At 43.0% G+C, this 15179-nt stretch overlaps 1 protein-coding gene across 1 annotated transcript in view; it reads left to right on the top strand.

Annotated features, from left to right (window-relative positions):
• The first annotated feature begins 2577 nt into the window (after positions 1 to 2577).
• Positions 2578 to 15179, top strand: part of ADAMTS15 (ADAM metallopeptidase with thrombospondin type 1 motif 15) — a 37325-nt gene continuing 24723 nt past the window's right edge. Inside the window, exon 1 of the mRNA XM_001365816.4 lies at positions 2578 to 3764. Within this exon, the coding sequence (XP_001365853.1) occupies positions 2808 to 3764 (957 nt within the window). The 5' untranslated portion in view covers positions 2578 to 2807. The remainder of the gene's footprint in view (positions 3765 to 15179) is intronic.

The raw sequence follows: 15179 nt of genomic DNA on the forward strand, positions 1-15179 counted from the left end.
AGAAATTAAGTGACTTGCCCAGGGTCACACTACTAACAAGCGTCTGGAGGTCAGATTTGAATTCAGATCTTCCTGACTCCAGGACTGGTGCTCTGGCCATTGTACCACTTAACTGCCCTCATACCCACTCTTACCCCCATTATAAATGAGTATAAAATAGCACTAGTCTTAGCACTAGAAGTCCTAGACTATTGCAATGCCTTTTTGACTGTCATTCCTTCTTCCAAGTCTGTCCCCACCCCAATCTATCTCTACTCAGCTATCAAAGTGATCTTCCTAAAGCATTCCTCATTACTCAATAAACTCTAATGGCTCCCTATCATCTCCAGGATAAATTCCTACCTTTCTAATTTCTATAGTTTATTCCCTTCCACCTTCTCTGAGATCCAATAACACTGATCTCCTTGCCTCCATTTCCCAATCCCTTCAAGTTTGGAATTTTCTCTTTTATCTTCACTTCCTAGCTTCCCTGAAGTCTCAGCTAAAGACTTACCTTCTATAGGAATACCTTCCTATATAGTCTTCCTAATTTTAGTGCCTTCTCTCTGAGACAATCACAGAATCTCAGAAGTGGATGGGATTTCTGAAATCATTGAATTCAACCCATACCAGAACCAGAACCCAACTCTCTGTGACCCACTAAACAAGCTGATATCCAGGCAGCTTATTCCATTCAGAATACCTGAATTCTAGTTCACCTGGCTCCTATGTGAGTTTGTGCTCAAAAGTGAGAATGGGCTGTGGGAGAGAGGGGAAGAAGAGCACTTGGATCAGAAAGGGTCTTCCTTTTCCTGGGGCTACTGTCTTGGTTCACTTTTCCAGAGGCACTGCCAATCTCCAGTATATCCCAGCAAAAGGAGAATTTCTTTGGAAACTTTGTAACCTACCATTAAAACAATTGGGTGTAGGAAAGCAATCGTTTTCCCTAAATAAGTGACTTATGACTGCCCTTGGTACTCTGGATTTCTTTTTAATTATAGGTCTCTTAAATATGCAAACATATAGGGCCTTTATAATCTTAAACTCCACTCTTGCATTGACTAATGCTCTTGAAGACACACTTTCTCAATCTCTCACCCCCCCACCCCATTTTGTCTCTCATTTATAACATGTAAACACTGTAGTCTCTTATTAGATTTCAGACTCTTCTGCCTCTGGGGGGAAGGACCCTAGAATCAAAATATATCATAGAACTTCTTTTTCTTTACCAGGGTTCATAGAATTAGTATTTATTCATATTTTGGTTCCTTTGATATAGAACTTCCTGAGGAAAAAGCTTCCTTGGCTAGTGAGCTAGTGAAACCTCTGCTTGTTCCCTTTTCTGTCCAGGTGTGCATAAAAGCAGACACAGTAGGAACATTATGAAGTCTTTGTGGTTATTTTGCACTCCTACCTCTGATACCTTTCCCATGCCTTCTATTCTATGCAGAAGCATTGTCCTTTATCTTTCTCATTCTTAATCAGTGTTTTGGCATTCTTTAATCAGTAGATGGCTTCAGAGGCCATCTACTTCCCAGAAGACTATTTAGGCATCATGGAGACTAGGTACACTCTTCCAATATTTCCTTTCTTTCCATTTCTTTTTCCTAGACTGGTCTACAAATGATGGTCAATTCCAGGAGCAGAGAGATAACTTTAGGGACTGATCTCTGAAACTAGGATTTTCCTGGCCATTTCTGGTTCAGACGAAACTTCCACAATGATTCCTACTACATATGTAGCTTTATCTCCATTTACCAATGTTCTTAAAATGTAGTTGCTACTCTAGACTGAATACATTTCCCATGTATTCTGAGCAGGGAAGATTACAGGAGAACATTGTTACCCAAGCACACAACCTTCTGCCACTGTTCTGGAAAGGAGGAATACAATAGTTTTCCTTCTCTCTTTTGGTGTCTTCTCTCTTCCTGTTTTTCTTCATTTCCATGGCTTCAAGAAGATATTATTGGTTTAGGACCATGGTTAGTGTGTGTGTATGTGTGAAGCCAAGAAGAAAGAAAGACATAATTTGAGTAAAGAGACACATACACGTAGAGAAACAGACAGTCGGTTCTTTTTCTGAAATCGCTGCACCTACTTGGTAAAGGTCACCTACAGGAGGAAACCCAGAAGCCTCAGCTGAGAATTTTGATTGGGAACTACGAGAGGAATGCCCCCAAAGCTCAGGAAATGCTGTTCTATGGCAGAAGTGAAATACCTATCAGTATCTAGTGGGCTATTGTCTAGGGAAGATGGGAGTTAAGGCAGCATCATAGCAACCAACTAATTTACCCCTTGTTCATGCTTCCTGCTAATCCCCCTTTTCCTCCCGGTAGAAAATAACAGGCCAAGTGGCTCTTGGCTGTGTAGGCGGAGTCCAGTTCTTCTGTTGCCCCAGGAAGCTTGGGGGCTGCAAGGGAGAGGAGGAAAGGGGAGGGGCGCAAGAGCTTAATCTGGAACTGTGCGGCCCCTTTAAGAGGGCTCGCCTTGTGCCGCGCCGCCAGAGTCTGCCCCTCTACGAGTGGCTGTAAAGGCTCCAATAAGCGTCCCAGCGCCTCCCCGCCAGGCCCTGGGCCACAAATCTTAGTCTTCTGCACTTGACAGCGATTGTATATAAAGCTCCCAGAGCGCGCGCTGCTTGGAGAGACACAGGTAGGAGACGGGGGGAACGCAGTGTGCGCTCGCTGCCTAGGAAGCATTTTAACCCCGCTCTTCCTTTACCAGCCCCGAAGCTGTTATCGCTTCAGTTGGGTGCAGCCATACCAGCGTGCCCAACCGCAGGGCAGTGCTCCTTTCTGAGAGCCCTTCTGTGCACAGCCCCTGGCGCCATGCTCTTGTTAGGCATCCTTGCCTTAGTTCTCGCTGGGGGCCCCGCTTGCGGTTCGGACCCTGAACAGGAGATTGTGGTTCCCATCCGGCTGGACCCAGACATTAACGGGCGCCACTATTACCGGAGGGGTCCCGAGGACTCAGGGGACCAGAGACTCATTTTTCAGATCACTGCCTTCCAGGAGGACTTCTACTTACACCTGGCTCCTGATGCCCAGTTTCTAGCGCCTGCGTTTGCCACTCAGCATTTGGGTGTCTTCCAGGCCCGGGGATCGGGGGGCTCTCCTGACCTCCGCCGCTGCTTCTACTCAGGAGATGTGAATGCCGAGCGGGACTCATTTGCAGCTCTGAGCCTATGCGGAGGTCTTCGAGGTGCCTTTGGCTATCGGGGCGCAGAGTATGTCATTAGTCCCCTGCCCAACGTCAGCGCGCCTGAAGCGCAGCGCAACAGCCAAGGTGCACACCTTCTCCAGCGTAGGGGCGCCCCTGGCCGGCCACCTGGGGATCCGACCTCCCGCTGCGGAGTGGCCTCGGGCTGGAATCCAGCCATCCTACGTGCCCTGGACCCCTATAAATCCCTTCGGGCAGGCTCGGGTGAGAGCCGGTCACCTCGACGAGCTGGGCGAGCCAAACGGTTTGTGTCCATCCCGCGCTACGTAGAAACACTAGTGGTGGCCGATGAGTCTATGGTGAAGTTCCATGGTGCGGACCTAGAACATTACCTACTGACACTGCTGGCCACTGCCGCGAGGCTCTACCGCCATCCCAGCATCCTCAATCCCATCAACATCGCAGTGGTCAAGGTGCTGGTCCTCGCGGACAGAGACAAGGGACCCAAGGTCACAGGCAACGCAGCGATGACCTTGCGCAACTTTTGCGCCTGGCAGAAGAAACTTAATAAAGTAAGCGACAAGCACCCTGAATACTGGGACACTGCCATCCTTTTCACTAGGCAGGTGAGTACAGCTGGCTCCTCCTTAATCTCAGACATTTCCATTACCTTGGGACTACTGCAAATTTCTTTTAATTTACCTATTCTTTTTTTAACATTTGAACTTCGGGCATTCCACTCCTCCTTTTCCTCTCCTCCTCCCGTATTTAACAAATTCGTTTCTGCTGGTTGCATAAAGCTTTATTATCTGTGACCCTATCCAAAGCTCTCTTGTTCTGTTTACAGCCACATAATTCCAAAGAGATGGGGGAGGAGAAAAGGGAAGAAAGGGATTTCCGTTTATTTCTGAATCTTGCCACAACCTCAGTTCCTACTGTACCTCTGCCCTCCAGCTAGGTTGAGTCCCCAGGTCACGTTTTGGCAATGCGCTTTAGGGAGAGTTGATGCTTTAGGGAGGTGTTGCCCCAAGTGGCCAATCAGCATCGGAGCAAACCGGGAACCTCGTGGGCTGGAATTTGGGAAAACGTCTGGCTGGTTTCCAATTCTCAGTACGGTCGAGAGGAGGCGCTCTGAGGATGGTTGGTGGAGCACTTTCAAATGCTGGAGATATTAAAGTGGGGGTGCAAAAGTCCTCTCCCTGGCCAATCTCTTTCCATTGGTCAAAAGACTGGAGAGTGACAGCTTCAATATCAGCAAGTTGGGCCCTTTGCAATGTTGAGGTTAGTGGGGCATTCTATCTGCTTAGGATTTCGATGGAAAGAGTTGCTGCCATCCTTTGTACCTTCTGGGCATCAATCAATGCAGAGGCAATTCCTTCCTGGGGCTCTGGGAACCCTTTCAGGCTCATCTTTTTTGCTACTACCTTTTCTGACATGGCCTTTTGTGGGTGAGTGTTTCTTTCTCCAAAGGATGTGTCTTTCTTAGAGCAAAAGGTCTAACTAAGGCACCTGCTTGGGAGCTGGGGTACCTAGGCTCTGTTTCAGGATCCCATTTGCAGTGGAAGTTGGAGAGGCTCCATCTGATGAGTATTCACCTCTGTGGCAAGTTCAGCTCCTACCTTGGCTCTGCAGGGCATGGTAATTGATATCTGTTTCCCATTGAAACCCTTTAGTCTTGCTTTAACATCAAAGCCAAAAAAGCTACTGCCTTTGTTTGCACCAGTATTTGAAGTGGACCGAGAGGCAGAAAAAAAAATTGTTTGGGAAGGTATAGTTGAGGGGAAGGGGAGAGAACTTCCTGAAAGGGAGCAGAAATACTTGTAGGTCAGGAAAGTGATTTTGTAGTTTAGAGCTATTTGGTTTTGGACTTTGAAAGCCCCAGGCTAGCTAAGGGTTGTGCATCCCTTCAACTGGAATCTTCAGGGAGCAACAATCAGAACTGGGTCCTTACATCTCTGGCACTTGCAAGAACCCAGCTCTTTCTTACAGATTCCCATACACTGGGGACTAACTCAGGTCTTCTGTCTGTTGCAGTCTTTGGGTAGTGACTTTCCCATTACTAATATTTTTCACACTTCCTATAGAAATACTTTTTTTTTTGTTTGGACCTGTGATTTCACTGCTATATGGCAACTCCCAAGTGATGAAATTTTCTGTATGGGAAATGCCCTCTAGCAGTTCCAGAACTAGTAATTGTATAGTGTTCAGTATTAGAGTTGCCCTGGGGAGCATGGAGAGGTTCTTACACATAGGCCAGTAAATATCAGAAAGTAAATTTGAATGTGTTTTCCTGACTTCTCATGGTCAGAATATTTGTGCATGAGAACTATTCTTTTAGCTTCCTCTTCCCACCACCTGGTTTCTCTTGGGGACTGCTTGGATTGTGGCAGTTGTTTTATCCTAATTCTTCCATGCTAGGGAAATCTGTATGCTGCCTCTGGTGGACTCCTACAGTACTGACTAGTTTTGGGAGACCATATGGGCAATGTATATGACCCATTTGTAAAACCCAACTCTGCTCTCAGTTGGGTGAGAAATAAAATACAGGCTAACAATAGGAAGCCTAAAATGCACCAAACAGCTATATTACTTTTGCTTCTGTGCTCATTAACTCTTGGTGTCCCCCATGGAGGTCAGTCATACATACATTCTAAAACAAGAGAGATGCTTCTCTGTAGTTCAGAGCCAAACCAGATTTTTTGCAAACAATTTAGAGAGCACAAGTCCCTCTGGGAATTTACACCATGCAAGACAGAGGGATCCTGTTCTTTGAAGGAAGAGAAATCAAACTGAATGGATTGAGAGCTTCTCAGTGATGTGTTACACCCATGACTTGACCTCAGGATGTCATGTTGACCTTGCATAATGAATGCAAGATGCATGACCACTTTGGTTTAAAGCTGTAGTTTACAAGTGCATGTGGTTTTCCAAAGCTGCCTTTCCCCAGGAGACTTAGAGGACAGAGCAAGAGAGTGAAGAGGCTCCCTTGGCTGGTCAATGATCAAGGTATGTGCTTGAGACAAAAGTAACCTCCTTCCCAGCAAATATGCAGGGGCCTGTTTCATTCTAAAGGCCCTACCAAGCCCCTCATTCCTGAACCCCCCAGAGCAAGTACAGTATGAGACGAGAGCTCATACCAAACACAGCTGTGCTTTCTGGACTCTGGCAGCCAAAGTCTCCAGAAACGAGAGAATTGAGCCTACTACGAAAAATACTCCGATATAAAAAAGAGGTGGGACTTAATGTTTTCCTTTGTAAGGAACACTTGCATTGCTCAAGTCAGATGGACTGGGTCTCTTTCAGTTCTCTAGTCCCTCTTTGGGCTCTTTTTGTGGTCTTTGCCATTTATTTGGATGAATTTCTTTTCTCTTCTTTTTTTTCCCGCTCCTTTCCTTTTTAAGATAACTTGTTCTTCAATACTTACTATTCTAAATGTTTTGTATTTTTTTCTCTTGAAATTTTACCCATCTAGCCAGGGACAGCTGATCATAGCATATCTGATGGAGCTGAAAATAAAGCATAGTCCAACCCTCCTAGCTTAGAATTGCCACATTGATGGTGAACCTTCTTTTGGCCAAGGAAATTAAAAAAACTGCTTGGAGACCCTTATTTATTTTGAGAGGGGTCAATGAAGTGACTAGCATGCCTTTCTCTTGTAAAAGAAGATGTGGGCAGCATCTAGTGGACTCCTGAGTACAAGAGATGGCTGATTAAATTATGATTTGTTTGTAGTAGGATTTCTCTTGAATAAAAGCCAAAGCCTCCGTATCTAAACATGAGAGAGTGAATATCTGAGCAGAGGCTATTGTCTTTTTGGACTGTGTATAGCATAAGTACTGGGAAGAGAAGACCTTGGAAGAATCTGGAGAAATTATGAATGATTGATTATGGAAGAAACATATCAGCAGATGATGCAGCATATTAAGAGTGAAGACCACATTGGTGCACAAATGTCGCACATCTGATGTTGCAGAAGGAACCACAGATGTTCTCTTTGAGGTTGCCCTCTCAGAACTAACTTTCCCCTGTTTTCACAGTAACTAAAGACAGTGTGGGGTCGTCCTCTGACTTGGACCAAGTGAGGAGTAGAGCTGCAGTCATTCTGGATGAAAATTCTCCCACAGGGAGAGAGGTTTTCAATGTCTCCTTGGTGCAATGGAAGGTGTGAAGTCATTGTTGACTCAGCTTAACCTGCTTCTCTGTCTTCTCCTTTTACTTCAGGCTAAACATTAATCTAATGACACGTAGGTAGGCCATTATTAAAGCCTGGTATCTATCACTAGACTCTATTGACTTTGGATTTAGCTATGGGAAGCATATACTAAAGGGGTGGGCAGCAGGAAGTGCTGTGCTCTCCTGGCTGCTTGTTGGGAATGGGGGAAGGGAGTAAGCATTTATAGAGCACCTACTATGTGCCATACACTGTGCTAAGCATTTTTTTTTACAAATATTATCTCATTTGATCTTTGCAACAATCCTGAGAGGTAGGTGCTCTTATAATCCCCATTTTACTGTTGAGGAAACTGAGGCAAATAGAAACTGTGACTTGCCCAGAGACACAAAGTTAGTAAGTGTCTGAGGCCAGATTTAAACTCATGTCTTCCTCATTCCAGGCCCAGTGCTCTATCCATTGTGCTATCAGCTACTTCTATTGGAACCTCTAATGGGAAGGAAAACAATTTCTCTACTTTTATTAGGAAATGTTTAGGTTTGGTCCTTCTCCTTTCCTGTTACCCCAAACAGTGCTGTTATTCTGTTAGTACCAATTCTTGCTTAGGATTGGCTTCCTTTATCAGGCATTTTTGTGTTCTTGTAGACCCATTGCTGATCAGCACAGAAGCTTTGATCTACATTGTTTCTGACCTGGGACTATTTGCTTCTCCTTATGACTTCCTATTTTTAAGGGCTCACTATATTACTTTAGGACTTAATTTGGATGCCAAATTGACTCTTACCCTCTGTAACTCAGAACTCCCAAACGCAAGCAATCCATCAGCCTTAGCCTTCCTACGATCAGGAGTTATAAGCATGTGCCACCACATCCAGCAATATCATTTATTTTTCCCTCTACAATATTTCACTTTTCCTTTTTCCCTCCTTCCTTCTTTCTTCTTTTTTATCCTCTCTTCAACTTCCTATTTTTCCTATACCTTTCTTTCTTTGCTAATCTGTTTATTCATAAACTCTTTCATTCATTCATTCATTCATTCTTTACCTGCTACAGTACAAGAGCTAATCTCTTCAATTACCCTAGGAGAGTTTTGGTCAGATTTTTATAGTACATTTTTACTTTTATATATGTACATATATATATATATCTCAAATATCACCTAGTGCTATACATATCTGTGTTGTTTGTTTTTAATCATGTGAGACATGACCTGATTTGGGGTTTTCTTGGCAAAGATACTAGAGTAGTTTGCTATTTCTTTCTACAACTCATTTGACATATAAGGAAACTGAGGCAAATTGGGTTGAGTAACTTGTCTAAGGTCAAACAGCTAGTAGGGTAACTCAGTGGCTTAGTGGCTCAAGTCTCTGGCCTAGAGTCAGGAAGACTCATCTTTATGAGAGTTCAAATCTGGTTTCAGATATGAACTAGCTGTGTGACCCTGGTCAAGTCACTTAACTTTGTTTCCCTTCCTTTTCCCATCAATAAAAAGATCTGGAAAAGGAAATGGCAAACCACTGCAGGATCTTTGCCAAGGAAACCCCAAATGGGATCATGAAGAGTCGGACACAGCTGTAATGACTAATAGCCACACTACTTCAAGGGCTGTCTTGCTGTGTATATATTTTGATATTGGGATGAATCTTTAATCTCACTGATATATATATATATATATATATATATATATATATATATATACAAATAAAACTGAGATATATATACTTCCTTCACCAATGCTAAGCCACAGGGGAGGAGAAACAAAAATTCAGGAAGTAGTAATGGTCTTCCACTGAGTCTTGCTTCAGGGCCTTATAAATGAAGTGGTGAGTTCATGAGTTCAGTTCAATCAACACTCAACTTCAATCAACAGCCCAGAACAACTGAAATTAATCTTTCAAAGGTGGCCAATGATCTCATCTTTCAATTGGATTGCATTTTCTCAGGCCTTCTCCTATATGTCCTCTCACCAGTTCTTGACGTCCTCAGTACTCTCTCTACTTCTGGGCTTCTGTGATCCTGTTCTCTCCTGATTTTCAGTTTCAGTCTCACTGCTGGGCATGCTGCTGCCTGTGTGTGGTCTCTGCTGGTGGTGGGGATGAAGCTGGTGGATTGCTTGAGTTCAGGAGTTCTGAACTGTAATATGGCTGAAGATGGTCAAATGTCTGCATTAAGGTCTGAAACTAATTTCATGATCTTCCAGGAGTGGAGAGCCCTGGGCCATCTAAAAAGGGGCAAATTAGTTTGGAATGGAAAAAAGGGAACAGGCTAAAACTTCTGTAATAATTGATATTGAAACTGAGCCTGAGAGTGACCACTGTACTTCCATCCTGGGCAAGACAAGAAGACACAGTCTAAAAAAAAATTACCTTCTTAAGACACAGTTCTGACATACCACTGTTCTGCTCTAAGACCTTTAGTGGAACTCTTGTTGCCTCTAAGGGTAAAATGCATATTCCTTACTTTGGCAACTCTACAATTTGCCATCTTTAGTCCAAATGGGACTGTGTGCTCTTTCCTTCACTGGACATTCCATTTCCTGCTCCATCCTCCATTCTTTGAATGAACTCACTCTTCATCTCAACCTCCCAGAATTCTTATCTTCTTCCAAGGCTTAGATTTGTTTCCATTTCTTTCCTGAACTCTTCATCCATGGCTTCTTCTCTGCCCATTTCTAGAATCCTCTTCCTCTCCAAATTGCCTTATAATACACTTACTTGTGCATGTGTTCTCCCTCTCCAATAAGGTTCTTCAAGGGGCTGAGCCCTCATGCCATTTTTTCATCTTGGTATTCCTACCTTCCAGTATAGAATCTTGTACAAAGTCAGTGCTTAATAACCATTTGCTGTTGTTTGGGTGCTAGTATACCTTACTTCCCCTTCAAGAGATCCTTCACTCATCTCTCCAGGGTTGAGTCAGCCTGTTAAGTGAAGGGGGATGGGTTGAGGTCTGGGGCCTTTTTGGCACTTTAGAAAGTAAACTGGGCACTCTGCCACTGGGGCCCGTACCAAAGGCCCCAGGGAAGGGAGGGGCTCAGGAGAACAGCTTGTATAATCCATCCCTGAAGTCAGCAGATGAGGTTCACTGCAGTAAATGGGGTCAGTGTGTCAGTACAGGTGTTGGGCAAGGAGCCAGGAACTTGCCTAACTGGAGAAGCACGGATACTGTGCAGAGAGTATGCTCACTGCCTAATCCTTCCATTCCTCTCTCCCTAGGCCTCAACCCTCAGCTTTTTAACCAGCACCAGCTTGTATTTGGGGAGAGGAGGAAGGGAGGTGAGATCAGAGTCACCCCTAGTAAGCTTCTGATTTCCTTTTCCACTTTCTTTTCCAAGAGGAAGGTCAAGGGGGCACTCCTTAATGGATGCCTTTACAGACCAGCCCATCTTTGGTACTCACCCTTGCCAAAGTGCTTTCCCGGAGGACACTTGGGATGTTCTTCATTTTTCACTTCCTCACTGCAGTAATCTTTGCTGTATTATTTATTTCAGCCTCTCCCCTATAGTACTATTCTGAGTACCAGAGATTTAAATGCCAATGAAAACTAATCCTTTAATAGAAATAACTTAATCCTGTTCTTCGGAGTGAATTATCTATCTCCCACTTTTCTTCTTCCCCCCAACCCCAGCCAACTAGGAATTATAGAATTTTTTTCTTATAACAAGCAATGGCTATCCTTCCTTAAGAATTACAAACAAAGGAAATAGGGTTTTGGCACTTGGATAAGGAAATGTAAAGATGCTAGGCATAAATTCAGATTGGAAAGAGTTGAAGGGAAATAGGCACTTGGACATTCTGGTGTCTTACTGGAAGGGGAGTCCCTAAGTAGTTGGAGGTCTGGGGCAGATTACTGGGCATGGAAGTTCTCCCTTGACTCCTAGAATTTAATGCAAACGAAATAGTGCTAAGTGAATGAAGAAATTAAAAGACACTTATTAAACTTATGATATTTGCCAAAGACTGTGCTAAATTCTGGGGGTAAAAATATAAATGTGCCTTGAACACAGGAGGTACATAATAAATGCTAGTTGACTGACTTGATTCCTCAAGGATCTTAAATTTTATTGGGGGGATACAGTACATTCAAAAATGAGTAAATATAAGACATATACAAAATAAGTTAAAAGTAATTTTGAAGTATAATAGCTAGAGGAATCAAGAATGGCATTTTGAAGGAGGTGGTATTTGAGTTGAGCCTTGAAGAGTTAGGGTTCAAAGAGGCAGAGAAGGGGAGGAATAGCATCACAGGAATGGAAGATTGCCTGGAAGAGGCAAAGACTTCGTGGTCAAAGATGAAGTGCTATATCTGGGAAATAGCAGGGAGCTCAGTTTGGCTGAATTATGAGGTTGTAAGGGGGAGTAATATGTAATCATCCTGGAAAGACAGACTGGAACCAAATTGTAAAGGATTTTTAATGTTTGAGAAGTTTATATTTTATCCTAGAGATTATTGGGAACCACTGAAGCTTCTTGAGCAAGGGATCAAAGAATGACTGATCTTACAGAAAGTGGCTCAATGATCACTTATAATTTATATGACCCTGGGCACATCATTTAACCTCTTTGCACCCTCAGTTTTTGTATCTGTAAAATGGGAATAATAGATAATAATAACACCAACTTCCCAAGGCTGCTATGAAGATCAAAAGAGCTAACAAACATAACTTCATTTTACAAGTGAGGAAACTGGGGTCCAAAGAGGCTAAATTCTTTCCCCAAAGTCATATAAATTATAAGCACTAGGGTCTAGGATATTCAATTCAGTAACTGTGGAGTATGGTTTGGAAAGGAGAAAAAGATAGAAGAAAATGTTGTTGTTTAGTCCCTAATAGGTTAGGGAAGTAGTTATGGATAGAAGAAAATGTTGTTTAGTTCTCTGGGAAAAAGCTCCCAGGAGAGACAGGAAGAGATTCAATCAAGGACACAAGTAGAAAGGGAAAGAAAGTCACCAAAAATTACCATCGATTCATTCATTAAAAGTAGGTAAGTGTGGCTACTTGATCTAAACAGAGAGAACAATTACAAAGTGACCATAGTTGGCCAGGTGAGGTGATGAGGGCCAGATTCAGGGTGGTGGCCAGGTGAATGAAGAGGAGATATCTGCTAGTGAGATTGAGGGGGTAGAATTGATAAGATTTGGTAAATGATTGGATATGGGAGTGGAGTGGGATAAAGAGTTGAGGATGACTGAGGTTATGAACTAGCATGACCAGAAACATGGCAAGTCTTCAAAAGAAATAGAGAATTTAGAGGTAAAGCTAGGTTTAGGGGGATGAATAGGTTAGGGAAGTAGTGATGGATAGAAGAAAATGTTGTTTAATCCCTAATAGACTAGAGAAGTAATACTAGATTGAAGAAAATGTTGTTGTTTTATCCTCTGGGAAAAGTTCCCAGAGGAGACAGGAGGAGATGCAATTAAGGACACAAGTAGAAAGGTGAGCCCTGACAAGAAAGAAAGCCACCAAAAGCTACCATTGATTCATTCATTGAAAGTAGGTAATGGCTTCCTGATATAGACAGGCTACCTTGTGACTTGATAGAGATGGGAAGGAAAATTTCTGAACTGAGACTGTTTTCAACTGATTCCATTTATTCTTTTGATAATTCTCTGGGTAGTCACCAGGCAGTACCTGAAGTGATCTTTTGGTGAATAATTTAAGGACTCTCTGCTTTCTAGAATTAATTTTCTTTGTCCAAATCTGTTCATCAGTGGACTGTGGTCAGTTTCTCAGACTTATTTCCTTTTGGAGGAGTAGGGGAGAAGAAACAAAAATTCAGGAAAGAATAATGGCCTTCTACATAAGTCTTTCTTCAGAGTCTTATGAGTTAAATGGTAAGTTCATTAGTTCAATTCAATCAACACTTTTTAGGTGCCTTTGAATGAATGAATAAATGAATGAAAGTACTTGCTTTATACCAAGCATTGTGCTAAGTGCTGGAAACACAAATCAAAAGAGATAATCAAGAAACTTGAGTTCTAATGTGGGAAATAATACATATGAGGGTATGATGGCCAGGGAAGTGAATTTTGGCTTAGGAAGTCATAGAGATGATTGATTGATCTACAGGAGAGTTGATTGACATACTCTATTCACTGATAATGGTACTATTGATTTGATTATTGTGCCTAGAGTAGGAGGTAGAAAGGGAAAATGGTAGGAGCTTTGGCAGTAGAGAAGATAGCTGGATGGCTCCTGGGCTAGATGGGATATTAAACATTGCTTGGTTCTGGCCAGCTAGAAATAATGGGCCAGGTAAAATTACACTCATTCATTCACTCATAAAGATAACTCTGCTCCCTAGCAGGAGTTCCAAAGTTGTGAATGGCTTAACTCATGGTGGTAGGGGCTGAAGGCTTAGCTAGTAGAACATGCGTTCTGGCAGGGCCCAGATACTAGGAAGGACCTTGAGAACTGGCCAGTGACTGACAGTAATTTGTCATCTGAGGACCAGTCTGACTAAATTTAGAGACTTTCATCATCTGAAGGGTTACTGTGGGGTGATCAGTTTTTCCATCCATAGCAATTCAGGAAGACCATTCTGTAAGTAAGGCAAGAGGAGCTGCCAGTTGAATTTTAGCCTACATTAATGGCCTTATCATCAAATAAGATAATATTTGTAGAGTGTTTTGATCAGTGCCTGGCACCATTCTCACTTTACATAAACTCACATTACACAAATTCCACTTCATGTAAAGAATTCTGAAAGAAATCTGCATTCCAAAAACAAACCTATGTTAACTTTAGTGTACAGTTCTGTAGAGCACTCTCCACTCCTGTCCCTCTGCTCTGAACTCCACAGCCTCTTACCCATCATCAAAAAAAGTCTTCTAAGTAAAAGTGGAGAGGCAGGGAGAGACCACTACTGCTGCTATATCAAGTGTTTGGCTTGAGACATCTTGTCCTGAGAGAAGAGACCTTTGCCCATTTTGCCCATCCACTCTGCATGTCAAGACTCCTACATGTCTGTCTTCTTTCATACATACTTGGGTACTAGTGTCTGCCCATCCTTTTCCCCCCTTGATTCAGGCCAGGCTTCCATATGGCTGACCCAGATCCTAGTGTTCCTTTTCCTGTTTTTATTCTTCCTCCTGCTCTAGATTCTTTGTTCTTGGCCGCACAACATATCTTTGAACTGTGTGCTGGCTCCATTCTCCCAGTTATCTGGCTCCCTTCCTTTTTTCCTTCCTCCTTCCCTCCCTTCTCCATGTCTATAGGTAAAAAAAAATCACTTTAGAGATCAGTGGAATGGCACAGTTACATAAAGAGAGAATCTGTGGTAGATACTATATAAAAGTTAGCAATGATGATGATGTTTGATGATCACAATGATGTGCGAAGGTCTGGGAATATAAAGGGAGGCAAAAAAGAGTCCCTGCTCTCAAGGAACTTACTGTCTAACGGAGACAGCTTTCAAACCACCATGTACAAATGAGATGTGTAGATGATATATTGGAGATTTCAGTTCAACAAAGGGAAAATGCTAGCACTAAGGGAGATCAGGAAAGGCTTCCTGTAGAAAATGGGACTTTAGCTGAGACTTGAAGGGAGCCAGGGAAGCTAGGAGGGGGTGATGAGGAGGGAGAGAGTTTCAGGTGTGGTGGACAACCAGGGAAAATGTCTAGAACTGGTAGAGGGAGTATCTTATGTAAGACATAGCAAGGAGGCCAATGCTACTGGACGGAAAGTAGATGTTGAATGGGGGGGGTGGGGGTGGGATGTAAGATGAAAGAAGAGGAGAAGTGTAAGAAGGGACTGAATTATAAAGGGCTTTTAAAGCCAAATAGAGGATCCAGAAGATAAGTTTGAAAGCTCGGGGGAGGATGGACTGGAGTAGTAAGAGATTTGGGGAAGGAGACCAAATCTTCAGATTAT

This window comes from Monodelphis domestica, chromosome 4 (assembly GCF_027887165.1).
Source record: "Monodelphis domestica isolate mMonDom1 chromosome 4, mMonDom1.pri, whole genome shotgun sequence".
Lineage (NCBI taxonomy): Eukaryota > Metazoa > Chordata > Mammalia > Didelphimorphia > Didelphidae > Monodelphis > Monodelphis domestica.